The sequence below is a fragment of the Vulpes vulpes genome, chromosome X (genome assembly GCF_048418805.1).
Source record: "Vulpes vulpes isolate BD-2025 chromosome X, VulVul3, whole genome shotgun sequence".
Taxonomy (NCBI): domain Eukaryota; kingdom Metazoa; phylum Chordata; class Mammalia; order Carnivora; family Canidae; genus Vulpes; species Vulpes vulpes.
In genome coordinates, this window is record NC_132796.1 from 42,902,209 (window position 1) to 42,925,430 (window position 23,222).

The 23,222-nt window shown below is 46.3% G+C and overlaps 2 protein-coding genes across 5 annotated transcripts; one reads left to right on the forward strand and one right to left on the reverse strand.

The window, feature by feature from the left end:
• The first annotated feature begins 35 nt into the window (after positions 1–35).
• On the forward strand, positions 36–16,290 carry RIBC1 (RIB43A domain with coiled-coils 1). 4 transcript variants are annotated; one of them, XM_025988654.2, is made up of 8 exons: positions 36–267; positions 593–695; positions 7,147–7,263; positions 8,601–8,682; positions 8,887–9,231; positions 15,006–15,124; positions 15,557–15,951; positions 16,061–16,290. In XM_025988654.2, the coding sequence occupies exons 3-8, from the start codon at positions 7,147–7,149 to the stop codon at positions 16,140–16,142; spliced, it is 1,140 nt and encodes a 379-aa protein (XP_025844439.1). In that variant the 5' UTR covers positions 36–267; positions 593–695; the 3' UTR covers positions 16,143–16,290. The 4 variants fall into 4 exon arrangements, with proteins under 4 accessions (XP_025844439.1, XP_025844444.1, XP_025844443.1 ...); XM_025988656.2 differs by having other exon boundaries at positions 157–381; XM_025988659.2 differs by lacking the exons at positions 15,006–15,124; positions 15,557–15,951.
• A 146-nt stretch (positions 16,291–16,436) lies between these two features.
• Positions 16,437–19,171, reverse strand: HSD17B10 (hydroxysteroid 17-beta dehydrogenase 10). Its single transcript, XM_025988660.2, has 6 exons — positions 18,672–19,171; positions 18,169–18,333; positions 17,382–17,546; positions 17,154–17,282; positions 16,963–17,071; positions 16,437–16,756 (listed from the first exon to the last, which is right to left on the reverse strand). Exons 1-6 carry the CDS (start codon positions 18,696–18,698, stop codon positions 16,566–16,568), a joined length of 786 nt encoding a protein of 261 aa, XP_025844445.1. The 5' UTR covers positions 18,699–19,171; the 3' UTR covers positions 16,437–16,565.
• Between the last annotated feature and the right edge of the window lie 4,051 nt (positions 19,172–23,222).

The window sequence follows — 23,222 nt, forward strand, 5'->3', positions numbered from 1 at the left end:
GGCTTCCGGCGAGAGCGGAACCAGGGGCGGGGCGTGGAAGTTTTGTTGATCCGTTGCCAGGGCGCGAGCTTGAAACAAGAGTTGGGTCCCGCCCCCCTTTCTTGTTGCGTGGCAACGCAAAAGGCTGACTCTGCCTACCGAACCTTAGAGGAGGCAGTGACGGCGGACTCAGCAGCTTTTCAGATCCGAGGAAGCAGACAGGACTGGAGCCCACCCTTGCTGAGACAGAAGTGACAGCAGAGTTATGCCCTCCAGGGCAAGAGGAAGGTGGGAGCTTAGCTGTGGCTTTAGCCTGGCCGGCCTGAAGGATCAAACAAGAACAGGGTCGGGAATTGGAAGGACCCCCAGGACAGAGGGGCCAGCGGGAGGACGCGGTGTTGGGTGAGCTCAGACCGTGCAGAGGTTGAAGTAGGGTTGGAAGTGCAGTGGAATGGGAGTAGGGATGGGTTGGGGTGGGAAGGGGGATGGAATGTGAAGGGAGATGAAGGTACTCTGGAGCATCTGGGTTACGGGGTGAGGAACGCTATGAGGTAAGGAAAGCTACAGCCAGAGATACTGTCTTTATCCATCTCTCTCATTTTCCTCCAAGCAGAGCTCAGGGACTGCTGCTGTAGCCCAAGAACAGTCTTGGACCTGAGCCACTTGTTGGCTGCTTGAGCTGGGAGCTTCAAAATTGACACTCGTTGCTAAGAAAGGTATTTCGTGTGAACCCCTGGGAGTCACAGTCCCTAAGCCAGTGCTCTCCACGCTTATCCTCCTTCCTTTCTCCCCATTTTATCTATCTCCTCCATGCTTCATCCCCATCCCATTTCCTCTTCTCCATCTAACCCCCTTCCTTGCTTTCCTCCTTCCCCTTCTCTTGCTCTCCGTCCTCCATCTCTGTCTACTGTTCTGTTGCTCTCCTTCCCCTTTCCTTTTTTTGCCTCCCCCCACCATGCTCTGCCACCTCTGTCCCTTTCCCTTCTCTCGTGCCCGTATTTTCTATCCTTCTCCTTCATACTTTCATCCTCCTATCACCTTATACCTGCTCATTACAAGGTCATGGTTTTAGCAATCCAAGAAGCTTAAAATATCTGCAAAATCATCCCCTTCAGTGACCTTACATTGTGGTGACAAATGGGAATGAGTGAGTAGGTTGGGGTTGGTGCCTAGACTTGGACATGGAAAGGGTCTGGTGGTTGCCATGGCTATTCCTGAAACCATTTTTAAAATGACGTATGGAGGCTGGGAAGAGTATAAAAGTCTTAGGACAAGTCCAGGAAAGCAAGAAAGCTTGATTGATGGAATCTAGTAGAGGAACCATAAATGAATTCAACTGGGAGAAACAGTCACAATCAGGCTAAGGGGACAAAATTATCAAAGGGCAGCAATCTCATATAACTGACAAGAACTAGTGTTCCATTTAAAAAGATGAAACTTGGGGCAGCCCAGGTGGCGCAGCGGTTTAGCGCCACCTGCAGCCCGGGGCGTGATCTGGAGACCCTGGATCGAGTCCCACCTCAGGCTCTCTGCGTGGAGCCTGCTTCTCCCTCTGCCTGTGTCTCTGCCTCTCTCTCTCTCTCTCTCTCTCTCTCTCTCTCTGCATCTCTATGAATAAATAAATAAAATCTTTAAAAATAAATAAATAAATAAATAAATAAATAAAAAGATGAAACTTGGAAAAAAATCAAATTGGATCCCTACCTCTCACACTGTATATAAAGTGCAATTCCAAATGGATTAAAAGCTTAAATGAAAAAAAAAAAAAGAAAGAAAAAAAACTTAAATGAGAAAGGCAAAATTCTAGACATTTTAGAATATATAGCAGAATATGACCTCAGGGAATTTCTTAAATAATGAAAACTTCTAAGCTTAAAGGAAAAGATTGCTGAATTTGACTACATTTAAATTCATCCAAGTTACAACATAAAGAAAGTGAAAAAGGGTGGGTGCACACAGAAAGCTTCTAGAATACTGATAATTTATTTTCTGGCTTCCGCTGAGAGTTTACAGGTGTTCATTTTGTTGTTGTGCTTCATAACTTACATGTGTGTTAACCATATTCCTTTTTATGTATCCACTGTAACCATAAAATTTCCATAAAATAATGATAAAGTGAAGGGGCACCAGACTGGCTCAGTCAGTAGAGCATGTGGCTCTGGATCTCAGGGTCATGAGTTCAGGCCCCATGTTGCGCATAGAGCTTACTTTGAAAATAAATAAATATCATTTAAAAAATAATAAAATGAAAAGTCACAAATTGGAGGTGTCTGCCACATTTAAACTAAGAAATGATTAGTGTGTCAGTAATAAAGAACTAAATAAGAAAAGGACAAGCAACTTGATTTTTTAAAAACATGAATAAAAAGTATGAATGAGCACTTCACAGAAGCGTAATCAAAAATGGCCAAAACACACATAAAAAATGTGCAACCTCACTAGCAATAATGATAATGTCAGTAAAGATTGTTAATTATAATTGTTAATTATAATACAAACTGGCAAAAATTTTAAAGTCTGCCATACCAAGTATTGCTGAGGATATAAAGTAGCTGGAGTTTTTATATACCTGAGTGAAGTGTAAATTGGTATAATCTCCTTGGAAAACAACTTAGTGTTATCTTGTAAAGTTAAATATGCCTTTGACTTATGACCAGCACTTGCACTCCTAGGTATATGCTAGGGAAACTTTCCCACCTGTATATATATTTCTTTAATCTACAGGTTCCTCCTCCCTCTTTTGCAAGTAACAATAATTATAAACTGGGTTGTTTGTGTTGCGGAGTCCTAGTCTCTCTTGAGCTTACTTCAATCAGGTTTTTATCCCCAAAACCCCACCAAAAATGTTAAGGTCATCAGCAACCCTCACATTACTAAACCTGTCAGTTCTCAGCCCTCCTCTTGACATATCATCAGTTGCTCACTCTCTCCCAAAAGCTTCTCAGACACCACACTTACGGTTTTCCTCCCGCCTCACCAGACGCTCAACCTTCGCCCCCAGTGCTGACTCCTCCTTTCCCCATCTCCCCTGGGGCATTCTTACCCATCTACACTGACTCAGAGATCTCTTACAGCCTCAAAGCTTTAAATTCCTTTGTATCGGGGACACCTGGTGGCTCAACGCATCAGGCTCCTTGCAGGGAGCCTGCTTCTCCCTCTGCCTGTGTCTCTGTCTCTGTGTGTGTCTCTCATGAATAAATAAAGAGAATCTTTTTTAAAAATTTCTTTGTATCAGTCAGGATAAGCTGAATTATGCTGAGGTTACAAACAACCCCAAAATCTCTGCAGCTTAGAAAAACAAGGATTTCTCACCCATGCTTGTCTGATGTGGGTTGGCTACATCTCTGCTCTACGTCATCATTCCAGAATCAACGCTGAAGGAGAAGCCCTTACCTGGGACATTGCCAGACTCAATGTCTTCTGCTAAGAGAGCGAAGAGGAAAAAGTGGAGGGCAATCACATAATGGCTCTTAGTTCTGTTTGGGACTAGCATGTGTCAATTTTCCCATTGCAGAGGGCAAAACCAACCACGTGGGTAACCTTGAGGACAATGAGATATGGATGAATAAGCCTTCTGCAGGGAGGAGCAGCAGATCTTTTTGAACAATAATAAAATTGACCATACCGTCTGTGTGCTATCAGTGGATATCTAACAGACCTCTCAAACTCAACACTTCCAAAACTGATCTCTTGATCCTCCCCCTGCCTCCATCCCATACTGTTCTTGCTACACAGACTACTCAGTTGATAGCAACTCCATCCCTCGGGTTGCCCCAGCTCAAATCTTTGAAATCATTCTTAATACTGCTTTTATACTGCACATCTAATCTATCAGGAAGTCCTATTGGCTCTGCCTTTGACATATATCCAGAATCTGACCACTTCTCACTCTCTCTGCTGCTACAAACTTGACATGATTCAGCATCACCTCTTGCCTGGACAACTGCAGTCACCTCCTATCTAGTCTCCCTGCTTCTAGCCTTGCCTCTGGTCCCCTCAGTCTATCCACACAGCAGCCAGACATAATCCTTTAAAAATCAAAGGCAGAGCACATCATTCCCGCTGCTCAAAACCCTCCAGTGGCTGCCCATTCTCTCAGAGTAAAAGCCACAGCCTTTAACAATGTTCTACACAGTTCTACATGCTCTGTGCCCTCCTGTTATCTCTCTAATATCATTTCCTACCTACCTCTCCTGCACTCACTTGCCTCCCTGTTGTTCCCCTGAGTGTGTGCCTTTTGTGTCCACCATAAGACCTCTGTGTTTGTCCCCTCTGCCTGGAGTGCTCTCATCCTAGATACCCGCATAGGTGACTCCCTCACCTTCCAAGTATTTGCTCAAATATTACCTTTTCAACTATGCCTTCCCTGGCTTCCACATTTAAAATGGCAATACGGGGCAGCCCAGGTGGCTCAGCGGTTTAGTGCCACCTTCAGCCCAGGGCCTGATCCTGGAGACCTGGGACAGATGGAGTCCCACATCAGGCTCCCTGCATGGAGCCTGCTTCTCCCTCTGCCTGTGTCTCTGTCTCTGTCTCTCTCTCTCTCTCTATCTCCTCTCTCTCTCTGTCTCCCATTAATAAATAAATAAAATCTTTAAAAAAATAAAATGGCAATACGCCCCATGTCCTTGGCACTCCAGTTCCCTTTATCCTGCTCTATCTTTTCCCATAGCACATATCATCTTCTTACAAACTCTTCAGCATACTGTTTATTGTCTCCCTGCCCCCACTAAAAAGTAACCTCCACAGAAGATTCAGATTCTCGTCAGTTTTGTTCTTTGATGTCTCCCAGCTCCTTATAGGAGTGTCTGACAGTAGGCAATCCACGATTTGTTAAATGATAGAATGAACATGAGTTAAAAAAGTAAGATGAAGAAAAAATGCACACTACATGATACATTATCAAGTTCCAAAACAAGAGAATGTTTCAAAATATTGTCCAGGGAATCATATACATACACAGTATGTTAATGCCTATTAGTAAGCAAATGCTAACATTTGCATGATGGTTATCTCTTAGGGTAAGGATGAGGGAAAAGAGACATAAGATACTTTAAGAATATTGATCCGAGTTCTATTCCTTAAGATGGGGAGTTGGTTCATGGGTCTCTTTTATCATGTTTCTTAACTTGCATATAGGTTATATATATTCTGTATATATCAAATTATTCAGTAACAATTTTTTTAAAAATAAAGGATCATGGGTATCTGGGTAACTCAGTCAGTTAAGCATCTGCCTTTAGCTCAGGTCATGATCCCAGGGTCCTGTGATGGAGCCCTTCCCTGCTCAGTGGAGGGTCTGCTTCTCCCTCTCCCTCTGCACACCTGCGACCCCACCCATGCGCTCACTCTGTCTCCCTCTGTCTCAAATAAATAAAATCTTTTAAAAAATAAGAATTATAAAAGGATCAGAACTAGCTATAGGAGAAGTTCAGGAATGGTATTCTAAACAAAGAAACACCATATACAAAGACCCTGAGGTAGGAACAGTTGTTGTGTTGAAGGACTTGATAGGAGGCCAGTGTTCCTGTATGACCGTAAGTGAGGGAGACTGTGATGTGGGATGAATTAGAAAGCTGTGCAGGAGCTGGAACTTCAAACCCATGGTAAGGAGTTTGGATCTGATTCTAAGTGCAGTGGGAAGCCAGTGGAGGATTCTAAACGGGTGAGAGACACGATCACATTTATGTTTGCAAAAATGTTTTTGGCTGTGACTTTGGCTGGCTCACATGCCAAAACTGGGCTTCCCAAAATATGAAAGAACACAGGCAAATTTAAGCCCTCTAGCCTTTTACTTTACTAAAGAATAAGTAACAAACAGGAAATAGTGGTGCCATTTACTGAAACGGGGAAAACCAAATAGAGTGTAATGTGAATGGGGGAAGAATTGTAAATAAGTTTTTGAGACTTGGAAAGGTGAGCAAGGGTCAAATCATGAAGACTTATAAATCTGGCAAAGGGGGTTAGACTTTATAAATACTGGGGAGCCATCTGCTTTAAAGCCATTTACACTTTTTAAAAAAATATTTTATTTATTCATGAGAGACCCATTGAGAGAGAGGCAGAGACATAGGCAGAGGGAGAAGCAGGCTCCGTGCAGGGAGCCTGATGTGGGACGTGATCCCAGGACTCCAGGATCACAACCTGAGCTGAAGGCAGATGCGTAACCACTGAGTCACCCAGGCATCCCCCATTTGCTCTTTTTTTTTAAGACTTTATTTAAGAGAGAGAGAGCATAACCAGGGGTGTGGGGCAGAGAAAGAGGAAGAAGCAGACTCCCTGCTGAGCAGGGGGCCCAATGCTGGCCAGATCCCAGGACCCCAAGATCGTGACCTGAGCCAAAGGCAGACACTTAACTGACTGAGCCATTCAGGGGCCCCTAAAGATGCTCTTAAGGGTTTCTTTAAAAAGATTTTTTATTTTTAAGCGATCTCTACACCGAACATGGAGCCTGAACTTATAACCCTGAAATTGAGTCCCATACTCCACTGACAAAGCCATCCAGGTGCCTCGTTGCTTTTAAAGGTTGTTGGGTTTTTTTTAAAAAAAAAGAGATTATATTTATTTATTCATGAGAGACACAGAGAAAGAGGCAGAGACACAGGCAGAGGGAGGAGAAGCAGGCTCCATGCAGGGAGCCTGATGCGAGATTTGATCCCAGGACCTTGGGATCACGCCCTGAGCCAAAGGCAGACACTCAACCACTGAGCCACTCAGGCATCCCAAGCAGGTTCCATGCAGGGAGCCCGATGCAGGACTCGATCCCAAGACTCCAGGATCATGCCCTGGGCCGAAGGCAGGCATGCAACCGCTAAGCCACCCATGCATCCCGCTTTTAAAGGTTTTAAGGTGAGGTGTGCCATGGTCAGATTTGCTTTCAGAAAGATCACTCTGATAGCTAGTGCAGAGAAAGGAATAGACAGGGTGACACTAGAGCAAGAGAGGCCACTGAGGCTCCTGAGAACATTGTCTAGCACCTGATTGTGAGACCTGAATTACGGCAGTGACAGCAAAGATGTAGGACACAGATATGAAATACATCAGGAGGTAAAATCAGTAGGAATCAACAACTGGTGAGTTGCTGTAAGGAGAAAGGAATAGAGGTGGGGATGTAGTCAAGAATGGTGGTCAGCACTGATTGGCCATTCCACTCCACTCTTACTCCAGATGTATAAGGTAGACGTGTCACCAGATCCAAAGGAGGTGGCAGCCATTGAGGCTAGAAGAAATCGAGAAAAAGATAGGCAGAGCCGATTCTTCAATGTGCGGACCCGAGTCATGGGGGTAAGTAGGCAACAGGGACTTTCTTGGGACCAGGGGTCACCTCACTCCTGCACCCATAGAGGAATGTAGCAGTGTCTGTTACAGTCTTCATTGATTTGAGTGGCCCCTCCAGCTGGAAAGGAAGGAGATGGAGAGAGGGCATCCAGTACCAGGTGAGGGAAGGAAGAGGGCTAGGGGTGCAGGGGAAGAGAAGTCAGTGACAGCCTACTCCTCCAGTCAGCTCTGGGCTGAGTGACCTGGTTCTCGAGAGACAGGCAACATGGAGCCAAAAGATGTCTAAAGAATATTTGGTATTGTGTATGCCTAAGTGCTGTCTGGAAGGCTACATAAGAAACTGTTAACCAGGCTGAGACACAGAGATGGGAAGGACTTACTCTTCACTAAACTGTATTCCCTTTTACACTATCTTGAAATGTTTCAAAGGAATCACAATCAAAATAAACAGAAAATATTGATAGTTTAAGAAAAAATAGGTTTCTGGGTAGGTGGATAGAGATCAGGGGGCTGCAGCATGGTATCCTGGAAAAGACCTCCTACCTCAAGGGCGAGGTCTGCTGTTTACTAGATATGTGGCTTTGAATGAGTCACCTGTCTTCTCTGAGCTCTAGGCTCCTCCTCAGTAAAATGAAGCTAAATAAAGGAAGTGTAAAAGTGAATATTAATATATGGTGGTGGCTGTGGAAACCAGAGCATAGTGCCTGACACAAGTAAGTATTTGGCCGAGAGATGTGTGGTGTGATTGAGATCCAGCTGGCAAGCATTTCCTCAGGATCTGTTCTGTGCCAAGAACTTGATTGGGCAGTAGGGCACAAAGCAAGGCCCAGTCTCTGCCCTTAATAGGCTCACAGTCTGGTGGGGGAGATCATTGTCAGAGGCAAACATCAACATAATGTGGATAGTGGGTCCTAGATTCTATGGGAGTAGCACCTGCCTAAGGAATCAGGAAGGTGAAGCCTGAGCCAGTCTTGAAGGATAAATAGGAGTTTAGGTAAAAAGAGGAAGAAAGTTCCAAGTGGAGGGAGCAGCTGGAGCAAAGGCTATTTGTTCAAAACAACCTAAGAAGTACAGGGAACTGTAAGCACAGAGCTCCTGAAGGTGGGTCAGAGAAGAAGGTACTGAGATAAAGCTAGAGAAAGAGACAGAGACCAGACCAATGAGGGGCTTACAAACCATATTCAGATAGTAGAACATATTCCAGGAGGTATAATGTTCCAGGAGGTATAATGGGGACCTATAGGAGAATTCTGAAGCAAGTATATTCTGAGCAGTTTGTGTTAGAGCATTCAAGACCCACTATTGGTCCCCTACCCTGATTTACCTCATTTCTTTGGGATCAGGTGGATGTCAAAGCCCTCAACAGCCAGGTGGAAGAGCGAAAGCTTCGAGAGGCAACAGAGCAGCGCAAGGAAGCAGCTTATGGTAAAAGCCCAAGGCCGAGGGCAAGCTAAGAAGGATAGTGTAAGGGCCTGAGTGGGCTGAGGTAGGGCAGTTCTGCCTTGGAGTAGGGCCTGAGGCCTGGGGTGTGGTGGGACAAACCAGATGGACCTTTGGAGCAGAGGCCATGCAGAGTGGGCTCTGTCTCTTCTGTGGGGCTTTCTCCATGTCCCTGCCCACCACCCCCAGGTACCTACCAGATGCAGTATGACCTGGTAGCCCAGATGCTAGAGAAGGAACAGGCAGAACGAACGCGTAGGCTGGCCAGGAAAGTCCAGGAATTTCGGGAGCAAAAGCAGCAGCTCAAGAACAGACAAGAATTTGACTTCTGGGATCCTGGCCGTTTCTGCATGGAGTTTCCAGGCCGTTTCGGTGACAGTGACCCCTACTATGGCCCAGCCAGCCTGCAGTGCTTTGCTGGGAAGGACCTGGACAGGGCTGCATGCCTGAAAATGCAGCAGGAGCAGTTCAAGTACAGGCTGGAGAGGCAACTGCAGGAGCAACGACAAGTCAAGGTTGATGAGAAGTGTTCAGGTTAGTAGCCGTGCCCTCCAGGCTGAGACCTAGGGCCTAGTGGGGAGTTGTTCTGAGCCAGGTACAGCACCCACGAGGTCAGAACCGTGTGGGGAGGTCCAGTGACCCATAAAGCTGATGCCGAAAGGTTAGACTGAGCAGACCCCAAACTCCCTGACTTCCTTCGGTAACTGACAGTGTAGCCATCAGTACCCACTCAGCCTCAAATTCCATTATATGGAGGCAACATAGTGAAGACAGACCTATCGGTTCTGCCACTTACCACCTGGTTTGGGCAAATGAATTTTCTTAGTGCTTCAGCTTCCTCATCCTTAAAATGGGGATAATAATCCATGCCACAAAAAGCTCATAGAAAAAAAAAAAAAAGCTCATAGAAGAATGACATGAGATACTGTATGGAAAGCACAAGCATCAGTGCTCAGTAACCAGTAGCTACTATTACTATGATACTGCCTGTGACCACATCCTCCTTTTTTATTAGAGTAAGCCCTTTAAGGGCAAGGATCACCTCTTACCTATTTGTACTGCTCACCTTTCAAATCATCCCTGTTAGAGCATCCTATTCAGTTTACCACTTGTCGTGGATGTCACTAATTCTGGAAGTATTTGTGGAACGTCTGTCTTTTCTCCAAAATGTCAGCTCACTAAAGACAAATTTTCTACACCTGTCTCCCAGTGGCCTCATACAGAGCCTGCCATGGTGTCAGGAGCTCAATAAATCATTGTCAAATGAACAACTGGAGACCAAAGTAAACAAGACAAGCACCCTGCCCTCCATGATCCCATGAAACCATGCCCCTTCTAGAAAAACAGTTTATTTTTTTAATTATTTATTTGAGAGAGAGAGAGCACGAGCAGGGGAAGTGGCAAAGGGAAAAGGAGAAGCAGACTCCCCTCTAAGCAGGGAGCCCAACACAGGGCTCAATCCCAGGACCCTAAGATCATGACCTGAGCTGAAGGCAGACAGTTAACGGACTGAGCCACCCAGGCACCCCAAAAATCAGTTTAGTTGAAGAGGAAAAGATAACATGCACAAGTTATTCATCAGCAAATATTTATGCTTTAACAGTGGTAGGTATTGTGATATAAGTGTATATAGGACATGGAGGGAACATCAACATGGGAGTGGTCAATTCTCACAAGGAAAGGGAGGCAGGATGGGGAGGTGGCACAAGTCAGCTATCAGGAATCAGTTTTGGAAAGTTGGGTACAATTTTTCCAAGGCAGGGTAAGGGAACAAGAAAAGGGGCAGAAAGAGGTAGAGAACTGGGGTTGTGAATAGTCCAAGAGTGTAGGATGCGTGAACAGTTTCATGTTAGTGCAGCCTAGGGTTGAGGGCTTAGAGGAAGAGAAAATGTGCAAGAATTTTCTATGCCAAACTAAGGAATTGTGACTTTATTATGTAGACAGTGAATAACCATTTAAGGGTTTTAAGCAGAGTGACAAGACTATTTCAATATTTGGCATATATTAAGCCACCTATTTTGTGCCTGGCACAGTGAACAAAATAGAAAAATCCTTGCTGTCATGGAGTTCACATTCTAATGGGGACAAACAGACAATAAACAAGATAAAATAGTAAACTATACAGTGGACCCTTGAACACAGGTTTGAACTGCATAGGTCCACTTATATGTGGAATTTTTTAAATGCAATACTGTAAACATATTTTCTCTCCCTTATGGTTTTCTTTTTTAAAAAAAATATTTTATTTTTTCTAGAGAGAGAGAGAGTACAGGGGGAGGAGCAGAGAGAGGGACAGGCAGACTCTGCACTGAGCTCAGAGCCCGAAGTGGGGCTCCATCTCAGGACCCTGAGATCATGACCTGAGCCAAAACCAAGAGTCAGATGCTTAGCCAACTGAGCTACCCACCACCCCTCCCTTAAGATTTTCTTAATAACGTTTACTTTTCCCTAGCTTTATTTTAGGGCTACAATATATAATACATTTAATATACAAAATATGTGTTCATCAACTTTACATTACTGATAAGATCAACAACAGCAGGAGGCTGAGTTGTTAAGTTTTGGGGGATTCAAGCTACATGTGGATTTTTGACTCTGTAGGAGGCAGGGCGGGGTGCAAGGGGACACGGGAGACATTGGTGTGCCTAAGCCCTGCATTGTTCAAGGGTCAACTGTATAAGGTAATTAAGATAGTTGCTAGGGAGAAAAAGCACAAAAGGGGGGACTTGGGGACTTAGAGTGGTGCACAGTTGCCATTTTAAATAAGGAAAACCTCACTGAGGTCATCTTTGAATACAGATCTGAAGATAAAGGATTGAGCAATACAAACAACTGAAGGAAGAACTGTCACAAGCAGAGGAAGTAACTAGTACAAAGACCTGGAGGCAGGAGAGAGGGTGTCTGGAATGTTTGAGGAAGGCAGTATGGCCAGAATAGCTGAAGTAGACCAAGTGAGGGGAAGAGTGATAGGAAATGAGGTCAGAGAGATGAAGGGGCTAGATCCAGTGGGCCTTCTAGGCCATAGTGCAGATTTTGGCTTTAACTGAGGGAGGGAGGAGCCACAGGAGGGTTTTATGCATCGGGGTGACATGATTTGTGTTTTATACATAAAACTTTGCAAGCGATTGTGGAAATTGGATTACAGGGGAAGACCAGAGGCAAAGAAATAAGATAGAAGATTATTGCAGCCAAGAGGAAGTGGCCAACAGGCAGCCATGTAGCTATATGATCCCAAGGTGGCATATAGCCAGTCTGGGTTGGAGGGAGAGATCTGGAGGCCTACAGGCGGGGAAGGGTTTGCACAGCAGCAGAATACTAAGCCTGGATGGAGCCTGGGAAAATAGTGCACTCTGTGAGGACAAAGGTCAGAGCTATCTTATTAATCACAACAACTCTGGTGACTTACATACTCTGCCTGGTATGTAGTAGGTGCTCAGGAAATGTATCTTGAGTGAAGGAGTGATAGAGGAAAAAGGAGTGCATAATAAAGGGATCAGGGAGGTAGGATAAAAGATGCATAAAATACTAATAGCTAACCTTTACTGGGCACTTACTGTGTATCAGACACTGTGCTGAGCTTGCTACCATATAGTAACTCATGCAGTCCTCCCCGCCACTCCGTGAGGCAAGCACTACTATTATCCCCATTGTCAGTGGAGGAAACAAACTTTAACAGAGATGTTAAGTAACTTGCCCAGTCATACAGTTAGCGGGTGATGGAGGCGGAAAGTAAACTCAGGCAGACTGGCTCCAGAGCCCACATTCTTGGCCACTACACCATACTTGCCTTCTCTCAATCTCCATGAGAAAATAGGGTCAGAGATCAAGGGAGAGTCTCAGAATGGGAGTCATCGATAATGTCAAATGCTCTGGAGAAGTTTAGGTAGGAACAGAAACCTGTCTATTGGATTTTGAAATTAGAAGTATCTGGGGACTTTTGTGGGACTAGTTGCAGAGGCGCCATGGGGCCAGCTGCCCTGTGGCAGCAGGCTGATGTATGAGAAGGCAGAGCTAGGCAGCAGGAACAGCGGGATACCAAGGGAGGGTACATGTTGTATAATGAAAAGAGCATGGGCTATTTCCTCGAGAGACCTGGATTCAAATCCCAACCAACTATTTGCTGACTGTGTGACCTTGGGCATTTTATTTCGCCTCTGGACCTCTTAGTGTCTCCACCTGAAAAATGGTGTTGATCCTTTCCTCTCTGGGTTGCAGTGAGGAATGAAATGAAACCACACACCTCTATCCATCCTCCCTAACCTCTGCCACCCTCCAGCCTCTGAAATCCGTTCCTTGGACCTCTTCAAAGCTAAGCCTTAAGCCTATGTTCTGGACCCCATTATCCGTGTCCCTCCCTCCACCTGCCCCCAGGCTGTGCTCTCTACAGTATTCCCTGCCCTGTGTTTTCAACATTTCCTCTTCCACTGGTCCCTTCTGTGCCTGCTGTAAACATGCTTATGTCTAACCCATATTTAAAAAAAAAAAAAGCATCCCTGCACCCTGTGATTTCTCTGGATGCTGTGAGCTGTTTTCCTTTACAGCCATACATTTTGAAAAATCTGCTTCCACTTGCTGTGTTTTCTTCCTTTCCATTACACCACAACCCCCTGAGATCTCCTTTCTCCCCACCCAACTTCACTGACACTACTTTTACTAAAATCACCAATGCCTTTGTATTATCAAGTACCAGAGACTCTAGTTAAATCTTTCCTCCTTGACTGGACCATTCTTGTCACCCTTGACTCTGATCACATCCTTCTTAATCCTCTCTCTTCCTTGGCTTCTGTCATAGTACATCCTGCTCTTAGCTCTCTGGCTCTCTGGCCATTCCTTCTGTGTATCTGCCCTTTGTGGGCTCCTTTTCCCTTACTCCTTTCTTGAGACTCGGTCTATGTCACACTGCTTTCCCTACCCTGCATACTTACTGCAGGTGCCCCTGGCCCTTGTCCTGGTTTCAGCTGCCACGTCACCCACCACCTCTGTGCTGAGGACTCTCTACCCACAAAACCAGATAGCCAGATGCCTGCTGACTACCTTCAACTCAGCTTCCTAAACAGAATTCATCCATGTACCCTAGCCTGCTCTTCATTCTGTATCTTCTACTTCCTGTGGTGGCCACACCATGGCATCCACGTATCCAAGCCAGGACCCTATGAAGCATCCAAATCTCCCCTCTTCTTTACTCTCTCATCAGTACTGCTGATGTAACGCTCTATATATTTGGCCTGTTTTAAGCCCTCCAAGATGGCTTCGCTACCTCCATTGTCTCCCACCAGCCTGACTGTTTTCTATATTGGCCCCCAGAAGGAGCTTTCTAAAATATAAATCTGTATTTCCCCCTTACTTAAAATATTTCCATTTTCCCTGCAGGAAAACCACCTGCAGGGCAAGTTTCTGGCCCTTTATCTCACCCCTGCAAAGCTCCCTAGCCACTTGCATTTTATGCTCCAGCAAAAGCAGATTAATTATAGTTTCAGACACAGACCATGCGGTATCTTGATTTCCTTCATCCATTTGACAAATATTTATTGAGCACCTACTATGTGCCAGGCTCTGATCTGGGTGCTGGGCATGGTAGTAAATAAAACAGACAAAATCCCTGCCCTCAACAATGTTACTTTCTATTGAGGAGAGAGACAGGCAATAGACAAAATAACTGAAATGTTGAGTATATGGGATGGTGACAAATGGTAGGGAGAAAAATCAGGGAAGGGGGATAAATATTGGGGACAGGAAAGTTGCAATTTTAGGTAGGAGACATAGGGAAGGCCTCACTGAAGTGGCAATATTTGAGCAAGGCCTAGGGGAAGCAAGAGAAAACATGAGCCAAAAGTAACATCTGTTGCAAATCCCTGATGCACGAGTATCTGGCATGATCTAGAAACTTCAAGGAGACTGGTGTGGCTGGACTAAAACATGCCCTGGAATGCCCTTTGCTCTTTCTTTCTATACACAACACACATTTCAAGGATCACCTCCTCCTGGAGGTCTTCCTCTCACCTTCCTCACAAAGCTCTCATTAATGCCCTGTATACACCTCTATCATTGCCCTTCCTACATTGTGGTATGATCTATGTTTTATCCATCTCCCTGCATCTTTCATTTAGGCACTTGAGAAATCCTTGTTGCTGCTACTGTGGCTATCCCTAAGCCCCCAAAAGTAACTCCTTCCACATCCTACAATTAGAACATTCTCCTCCCAAACATACACATCCACACATCTACCAAGCTTGTTGAACAAATGGCTGAATGAGTGAACCAGGAATGGAGCAGGCCACTATAGTGCCTGGCCATATTTTTCTGTGCAGATATGCTCAATGACCAGCTGCGCCTAGCCATGGACATGCGGGCCACCCAGTTGGCCAAGCTAGAGGAGTCCTGCCGTGTGGCCATGATGTCTGCCATGGCCAATGCCAACAAAGCCCAGGTATGGCCTGAGCCACTCAGTATACCGGGCTCTCCCCAACCCCTTGAACAAAGCCCTGGGGAACTTAGCCATGTCTTTGCCCACACAACCTTTCTTGAATCAGCACCAGCCCCTTCATCTACCTGAGGATATCTCCTTTCACCTAAGGACCCTCTGAGGGCAGAAGATGCTCTTCCCCACATCCAGATTCAGGATGACCGGAGAACAGAACATCACCTTCCCTTCCCCAGCCACTCAGTCTAAGGGTTTCCAGAGGGCAGGAAGTTCCCTGTCCATTCCGCTTCCCCCATGTTAGGTCATTCAAAGGCCAGGCAAGATCTGTTCCTTCTCTCCCAAAGACGGAGGAGAGTAGGGCCATGTCTTCCCCTCCCCTGTGACTGAGAGTTCCCTGAAGTTAGGCACCCAAATGCTCATATTCGGGGGCCCCACCAGGCAGCTGAACTGGCTGAACGGCAACGCCGTGAGCATCAGCGTGAACAGGAGGCCAATTTCATGGAGATCCAGAACCAGATCACGAGTGGCCTATTGACTGAGAACCCTCAGGTTGCTCAGCACCCAGTGGCTCCCCACCGGGTCTTGCCCTATTGTTGGAAGGGCATGACTCCAGAGCAGAGAACTGCCATCAGGAAAGTCCAGGAGGTGCAACGCCACGAAAAGGAGGCACAGCGCCAGGCCGAACAAGCACTGGATGTCGAATGGGAAAACCAGGCCTTGCACTCAGCCCAGGCAGCAATGGAGTTAGAAGAGCAGGAGAGGGAACTTTGTGCTGAATTTCGAAGGGGTCTGGGGTCTTTCAATCAGCAGCTGGCTATGGAGCAAAAAGCCCAGTAAGTTCTAGGGGTGGGGGACATGGATGAATGCCAAGGGAGGGATGGGAAGGGCCAGAGGGAGAGGAAAAGTTCATCAGCATCAGAGGCCTCTGAACTTCTTTCACAGGCAGAATTATCTGAATTCCATAATCTACACCAATCAGCCTACAACCCAATATCACCTGCAGTTCAACACCAGCAGCCGCTGAGCTCCAAATGACCATCATTCTCTTCTCCCTCATTGAGCTCATGAAAGCTGGGAGTCAGAGAGGAAGAGGCTGCAGACCCCCTTCCCAAATCCATTCCCCCACTATCCCTGCCTTTGGCCCTAGATAATAAAGTTATTACTAACATCAAGGCCATGTGTTGTAATGGGACACAAAAGGTATGAGGTGCTGCCTTTCCCACCCAACCCCTGGGCCTGCATCTGACCCTGTTAGTCTTCACCCATTCACCTGACTTCCCCATGCCAGTTTCCCCAGCACACAGCATTACCCACTCCCTGTGAGAAACAGAGACTTTATTAGGCACAGAGTGTTGAGCAGTTACAAGATGGCTACTGGACTTCCTCCCATGCTGTACTCCAAGGGAAGCAAGGAAAGAAGGGCACATGTTTTCTCTGCCCCTTGCCTTCAAGGCTGCATGCGGATGGCCCCATCCAGCCGGATGACCTCTCCATTGATGAATGGATTCTCGATGATGGCTTGTACCAGATGAGCATACTCAGCGGGATCACCCAGTCGGTTGGGGAAGGGCACTTGGCTGGCCAAGAAGTTGCGCACTTTTTCTGGGAGGCTGGTCAGCAGTGGGGTGCCAAATAGGCCTAGGCAAGACAGTCAGAGTCAGAGGCTCATCCTTCCTTTCTTATTTCCCTGGTCCCTTCTCACTTTAGCTCTACCATCGGGTACTTCCCGATGCCCAGAAATGGAAGGCTATTGCTGCTTAGCCGGGAGATACTTTCCATCCTCTCAACTGCCCACGAATCCTACCTACCCAATACCAGGTGTGGCAGGGAGGGAATATGCCTACCTGGAGCAATGGTCATCACTCGGATGCCCACAGGAGCCAGATCCCGAGCAATGGGCAGGGTCATGCCCACTATGCCCCCTTTGGAAGCAGAGTATGCAGCTTGTCCAACCTGGGGAAGGAGTAGAGGTCATACATGGAAGGGCCCTAACAAGTCACCAAAGAGGCACAAGCCATAACCCCTACCCACACACCTGGCCCTCAAAGGCAGCCACGCTGGCAGTGTTGATGATGACCCCACGTTGGCCTCCCTGGTCTGGTTCATTCTGGCCCATCTCACCAGCTACCAGGCGGATCACATTGAAGGTGCCTAAGAGATTCACCTGAAAGACCAGTAGAGACATGGTGTAGGACCATTTGTCCCCTAAAATCTTTGGGGGCACCCACAGCCAAATACCTCTTACAGCCCTCAGAGGCCTTACATTGAGAACTCGCTGGAAGTCCTCCAAGGTATGGGCCTGATTCTTCTTTAAGTTGTATGTCTTGATGGCCACTGCAATACCTGCACAGTTGACTGCCACATCCACACGGCCGAACTTTTCTTTTGCTAGAGTCAGGGCTGCTTGCACGTCCTTCTCTGAGGTCACCTTTAAAGGGAGAAGTGGAGAAGGTATTCATCTCCCAGCACACACACTCACCACTAAACCTGGGCAAGGGGAGAGCAAGTCCAGTCTTTGAGTAACAACAGAATTCTGTAAGCAAGGAGGAGGCCAAAAGAAAACATGAGAGTGGGGCAAAAGTGAAAATGTGAGATACTGTAGAGCAGTGTCACATTTTTCAAATCTATATCCTCTTTTGATAAATTCACATACCCCTGGAAGATTTCTGTAGACCAGAGCAGTTTCGAGAATTATTATGATGATGAACTGGTTTTTTTGTACCTCGACTTGCCAAGATGATTTCACCAAGCTTGCTTTCCGTAGCCTCATGAAAAATTTTTCAACTTTGTAAATACAAAATTATAGGGCACAATATGCATTTTCAAACTATACATACCCCCTCCGCGAGATTCTGATATATCCAATTCCCATCCCCACTGCTGTGGCTCCAGGCTTTGTACATTCCTTATTGCAGGTGCTCCCACAGTGCTTGACAGATGGCTCAGGCCAAAAGGGACAAGGAGATGGGCCCACTGTCCACACAGACCCTTACTGAAGGGGACCCCACGGGTTCCCAGGCCAGTTTCAGTGACCTCATGCTCACACTTACATCAGCTGGGGCAAAGGCGCAGTTCTTCCCCAACTTCTTGGCTTGGACCTCGCCATCAGAGTTGGGCAGGTCCAGAAGCACAGCAGTGGCCCCTTGCCCCACCAGTCGCTCTGCCGTGGCCAGACCTAAACCAGAGGCTCCTCCGGTTATTAGAGCAACCAGGCCCTGTGAAGAAAGGAACGGTCAACGGTACTCGATGCAGACCAACCCCACCCTTTCATCTGCCTGTTTGTTCTCCAGGCTTCTGCAACGGAGGCTCCCCGGGGTGACCCAGGTGTGTTTCCTCTCCTTCAGAATAGGACCTCTGGGTGTCTCATCCCCAGTCACCCCACACACATATGCGTAGGAGAGTTGACCTTCACCTCCCGAGCCCAACCGCCGCACTAGCAGGCCTAGACAAGTGTGACCCTTCCTCCCAGCACCGATCTCTACCCCCTAGAGCCACGGCCGCGTGGTCCCAGCAGGCGCAGCAGACCAGCCAGTAGATGCGAAGCCCCAACTACCTTCACGCCCCGACAGGCCGCAGCCATTTTGCTCCGAACTCTCCGCCGGCAGGGCGGTGGGGCAGGCGCAGATTGGCGGACGCAGAGGCGTGTGGCGGGGCGGGCGAGGGGGCGGGCCGCTGCGCCAGACTCCGGGGCGTGGCGTCGGCTGCTAGCCGCGGCAGCCCAGAGGGCGAAGCTTCGGCGAGGTGCCTCCAGAGTTCTTTCACCTGAGGTAAGAACTCCGTAGCAGCCGCACGATGGCAACCACCCTCTCCGCCCGACTGTCAGCCTAGTTTCTGGGCAGGCGGCCAGCTCTGCGGGAAGTAGGCGGACAGGAGATTAGGAGTTTTCCTTACCTCTCAGTAAAAGCCTTCATTCAAGCATAAACATATGACAGACTCCTATATGCCAGGCTCTGTGCGGGTCCCTGGGGACGATACCAAGTGGAATACTAAAAGGTTCATGCTTTACAGAAGGACACACTTCAGTTGGGGGAAAAAGGTAATTACAGTACAGACACAGACAAAGGAAGGGGCAGAGAACTAAATTCTGAGACAGACACGGATAGCCAAAGATGGAGATTTTGAGAGCCACTGAAGAGAAATATGTTAAGGAAGAGATCAGAGAAACAGATGCCAGACAGGATCACAGAGATATGGATATGGGGAACCACTAAGAGACAGAGAAGCTGGGAGACAGACATTCTGAGACAGAGCTGTTGAGACGCAAAAGTCCAGAGAGGCATAAACAGAGAAACAAAAACATTGTTCATCAGTTCAGCCTTTGCTACTGTCCCCTGTGTCAAACCTATTTTACATCCCAAAGCCCACATTAATCACACGTTGCTGACTGGACCTCAACCAGACACTGTCATTTTAATTTCAGGTCTTTGGTCATCCTGGAACATCTTTCAACCAGCATCCCAATTAGAATCTTGAGGGATGCCTGGGTGGTTTAGTGATTGAGCAACCGCGTTCCGCTCAGGGTGTGATCCCGGAGTTGTGGGATCAGAGTTCTGGGATAGAGTTCTGCATTGGGCTTCCTGCAGCAAGCCTGCTTCTCCCTCTGAGGCCTATGTCTCTGCCTCTCTGTCTCTCATGAGTAGATAAATAAAATCTTAAAAAAAAAAAAAAGAATCTTGAACCCACCTAATCTACCTAATCTGACTTCCTTTTATACTCTTCCCCAAACCAATATCTTCAGGCTATAGATCTTAATCTATATTTTCAGCCCCATTAGTCTATGTTTCCTCTGTCTGAAGTATCTCCCAACATGCTTTCCCACCCAGAAGACTTCCCTCCCAGCCAAATTGTTGACAACCACCACACTCATGGTTGCTATACCATATTCCTCAAATGATTTAGTACAAGATTTATAATCTTTCTGATGACATGAAGTCCCCCCAGCAATTTATACCACTCTTCACTGGACCCAATATGCTCCAGCCACAGTGGCCTCTTTGTGTTCATCTTTGTGTTAGCTGTTCCCTCTGCTTGGAATTCTCGCTCCCTGATGTTTGCATGACTGCCTTTTTCTTCTTTTGATCATTTAGAACTAAGCTTAAATGTCACCTCCTCTCTCTGACCACTTAAGCTGTAGACACCTACTTGCTATCCCATTATGTTGGAGGAGTTTATCGAGGACGTGACCACTGGTTGACCTGAGAGCTGGAGCGAGGCAATGGGTATCTCTTCACCCATTCCCCTGTCTTTGGAATGTAGGCTCTGCCCAGTCTTCCCACGGCTGGAGCCATTTCAGGGACATAGCCTTGAGAGAGTAAGATGTTGTTGAGACCATCTGGAATGAACACATGCTTGAAACCAGCTAAAGCCTCTACATAAATTTTTAAGATTCCAGTCGGTGGCTGCAGAGATCTACTCATCTTCCAGCTGTCCAAGACAAGTCTTGTATGTAAATTCCCTGGTTTATTAAATCTGCCACCTGCCAATCTGGAGTAATCTGACTCTGGTCTCTCCATGTTCTCCATGTACAGGTGCCAATTTGTGAGCCACCACGTTGCATATTTGAATTCTCTGCATAGCACTTACAGGTCATCTTTTTTCTAACCTTGGGGCTAGATGCATTTTGGAATTCAAATTTTTTTCTATTTTAGAAAGGAAGACTTGCTCTATATTACATAACTCTGTATACTGCATATACTGTATACTATGTAACTACCAAGAAAGGTCTAGAGCATAACTTATAATGAAACATTAATATTTCTAGAGTGAAAAGTATGAACATTAACATGAAGTGTGAATCAAGACTATAGATAGCCTCACATTACCTCAGGTCAGGTTTTGTCACCTAATAAGTTTGGGTTCCAAAGTATGAGAAAACAACTTTATGCTTTTCAGAACTTTGGGGGTCATGGAATTATGCCTAATGGCTTGAGCCTTGTCTAATCCAGTTTTGTGTGTGTGTGTGTGTGTGTGTGTGTGTGTTGTAGTTCTCTCCCTACTAGAAGGTAAGCCCCATGGTGGCAGGGTCTTGTCCTACTGTTTCACCTCTTGGCTACCCAATCCCCAGAGCACTGCCTGGCATGTACTAGACAATCAATACCAATGAATGAATGAATAAATAAGTCAATCAGTCAATCTTGGGAGAATTTGGGGGCCCAGCTTCATGATTCCTTCCTCTGCTTAACTCCAGAGACCTTCACCTCCTCTTGATTTTAACCACTTCTGTCTAGGCAACATTATTAATCTTGCCATGCCCTAGAATGACTCCCCCACTTCCCTGGCATCTACACATCACTATCTCTCACTCTGAACATGTTGTCCCAGTCATTTTGGCTCTTCTTCATCTCACCATTTCTTTTCTTCTTGAACCCTGTTATTCCATGGGTCTTTCCATTTTATTTCAACCTAGCAGCCTCTTCCTACTTTTCTTCTAGCCAGTGTAGACCCTCTCTCAATTCCCCTTCTCTCTTTAACCACTCTTGCTGGCACCCTCCACCCATTTGTCCCTTGACATCTACTAATTCAACTTCTTGACTGTTCAGCACAGACTCTGAAGCCAGAAGGCCTGGGTTTGAATTTCAGCTCCATCATTTACTAGCTGAATGACCTTGGGCAAGTTACTTAACTGTTGTACCTCAGTCTCCTCTTCAATAAAATGAGTATAATCAAAGCACCTATCTTGTAGAGTTATTAGGAATAAATGAGTGAATGACTATATAAGAAAAAAAGGTACTAAGAGCAGTACCTAGCCTCTAGCAAGAGCTATGTAAATGTTAGCTATTCTTACTCTTCTGAGCAGTGCCTCTTAGCCATTTTTATGCTGTAAAAACCTCTGGCAGTCTGGTGAAACCTAAGGAATCCCTTCCCAAAATAATACTGCATTAAATAGGATATAAAAATAGGATTGCAAAAGAAATATAATTACCAACATAAAAAGAAACACATCTGCAATGTAGTAATATATGTGCTTCTTTATATATTAAATCCCAAGCTCTATCAACAGGTCTAGTGACTACCATGATTTCAAAATAGTGACGTTATTTTGAGAGATCTGTAACAATCCTGATATGCTACGAAAATCTGATTTCTACTGGTAACAAAGCCACAGGTACTGCTAATACTACTGTACTTTGTTACTCACATCCTCTGGAAGGACATACTACACTTGTGTTGGTGATAGTGAAAATAAAGATGCAATTTCCCCCTATCCAAGTCCATGGGCTGCTTGAATTCTCCCTACAGTCTCTGAAGGGGCTATGGACCCTGGGTTAAGAACACTTGTGTTGGGATCCCTGGGTGGCGCAGCGGTTTGGCGCCTGCCTTTGGCCCAGGGCGCGATCCTGGAGACCCGGGATCGAATCCCACGTCAGGCTCCCGGTGCATGGAGCCTGCTTCTCCCTCTGCCTGTATCTCTGCCTCTCTCTCTCTCTCTGTGACTATCATAAATAAAAAAAAAAAAAAAAAAAAGAACACTTGTGTTTAGAGCAAATGGAGGCCATTAAGTGAACGCTTCCTCTCTTGTCTCTACTCACACTATCCTTTCATTGGGTCTCAGAGAAAAGAGGTCCTATTTGGGGCTTGCTCTTCCCATTGGGCTCTGGGTCCCAGCCCTTCTCTTTTGCTCGGGGCTTTGTGCCATTGAGCATCCTCTCTATTGTACACACCTCTGTCTCAAGATCATTAGAAAACAGGGAACTGAGGGGCACCTGGGTGGCTCAGTCAGTTAAGTGTCTGCCTTCGGCTCAGATCATGATCCCAGAGTCCTGGGATTGAGCCCCCCCAATCGGGCTCTCTGCTCCACTTTCTTGCTGTCTCTCTGTGTCAAATAAATAAGTAATATCTTTTTTTAAAAAAAGGAGAAGAAGAAAAGAAAACAAGGAACTGAGCAAAATCAACTTTTGCACACAACAGATAATCATCACTTTGGGTGTATGTGGGCGAGAAGTGAGAAAAGGGGCATGTCAGGGACATTGTAACAAGCAACATCCAGCATTACCTCACAATCCCCAGGGGGTATTTGCCCTACCAGGAGATAAGAGAAAAACAAAGGTGGTTTCACCCTTGGGAGATAAAAATCACAAAATAACCCATTTAACCCTTGTGGGTG

Coding starts and splice junctions, on each gene's coding strand:
- RIBC1 (XM_025988654.2), top strand. CDS start 7,147: ATGTATAAGGTAGACGTGTCACCAGATCCAAAGGAGGTGGCAGCCATT. Junction 8,683..8,886: donor GCGCAAGGAAGCAGCTTATG/GTAAAAGCCCAA, acceptor CACCACCCCCAG/GTACCTACCAGATGCAGTAT. Junction 15,952..16,060: donor GCTATGGAGCAAAAAGCCCA/GTAAGTTCTAGG, acceptor CTTCTTTCACAG/GCAGAATTATCTGAATTCCA.
- HSD17B10 (XM_025988660.2), bottom strand. CDS start 18,698: ATGGCTGCGGCCTGTCGGGGCGTGAAG. Junction 18,334..18,671: donor CGGCCTGTCGGGGCGTGAAG/GTAGTTGGGGCT, acceptor CTTTCTTCACAG/GGCCTGGTTGCTCTAATAAC. Junction 16,757..16,962: donor AGTGATGACCATTGCTCCAG/GTAGGCATATTC, acceptor TGTCTTGCCTAG/GCCTATTTGGCACCCCACTG.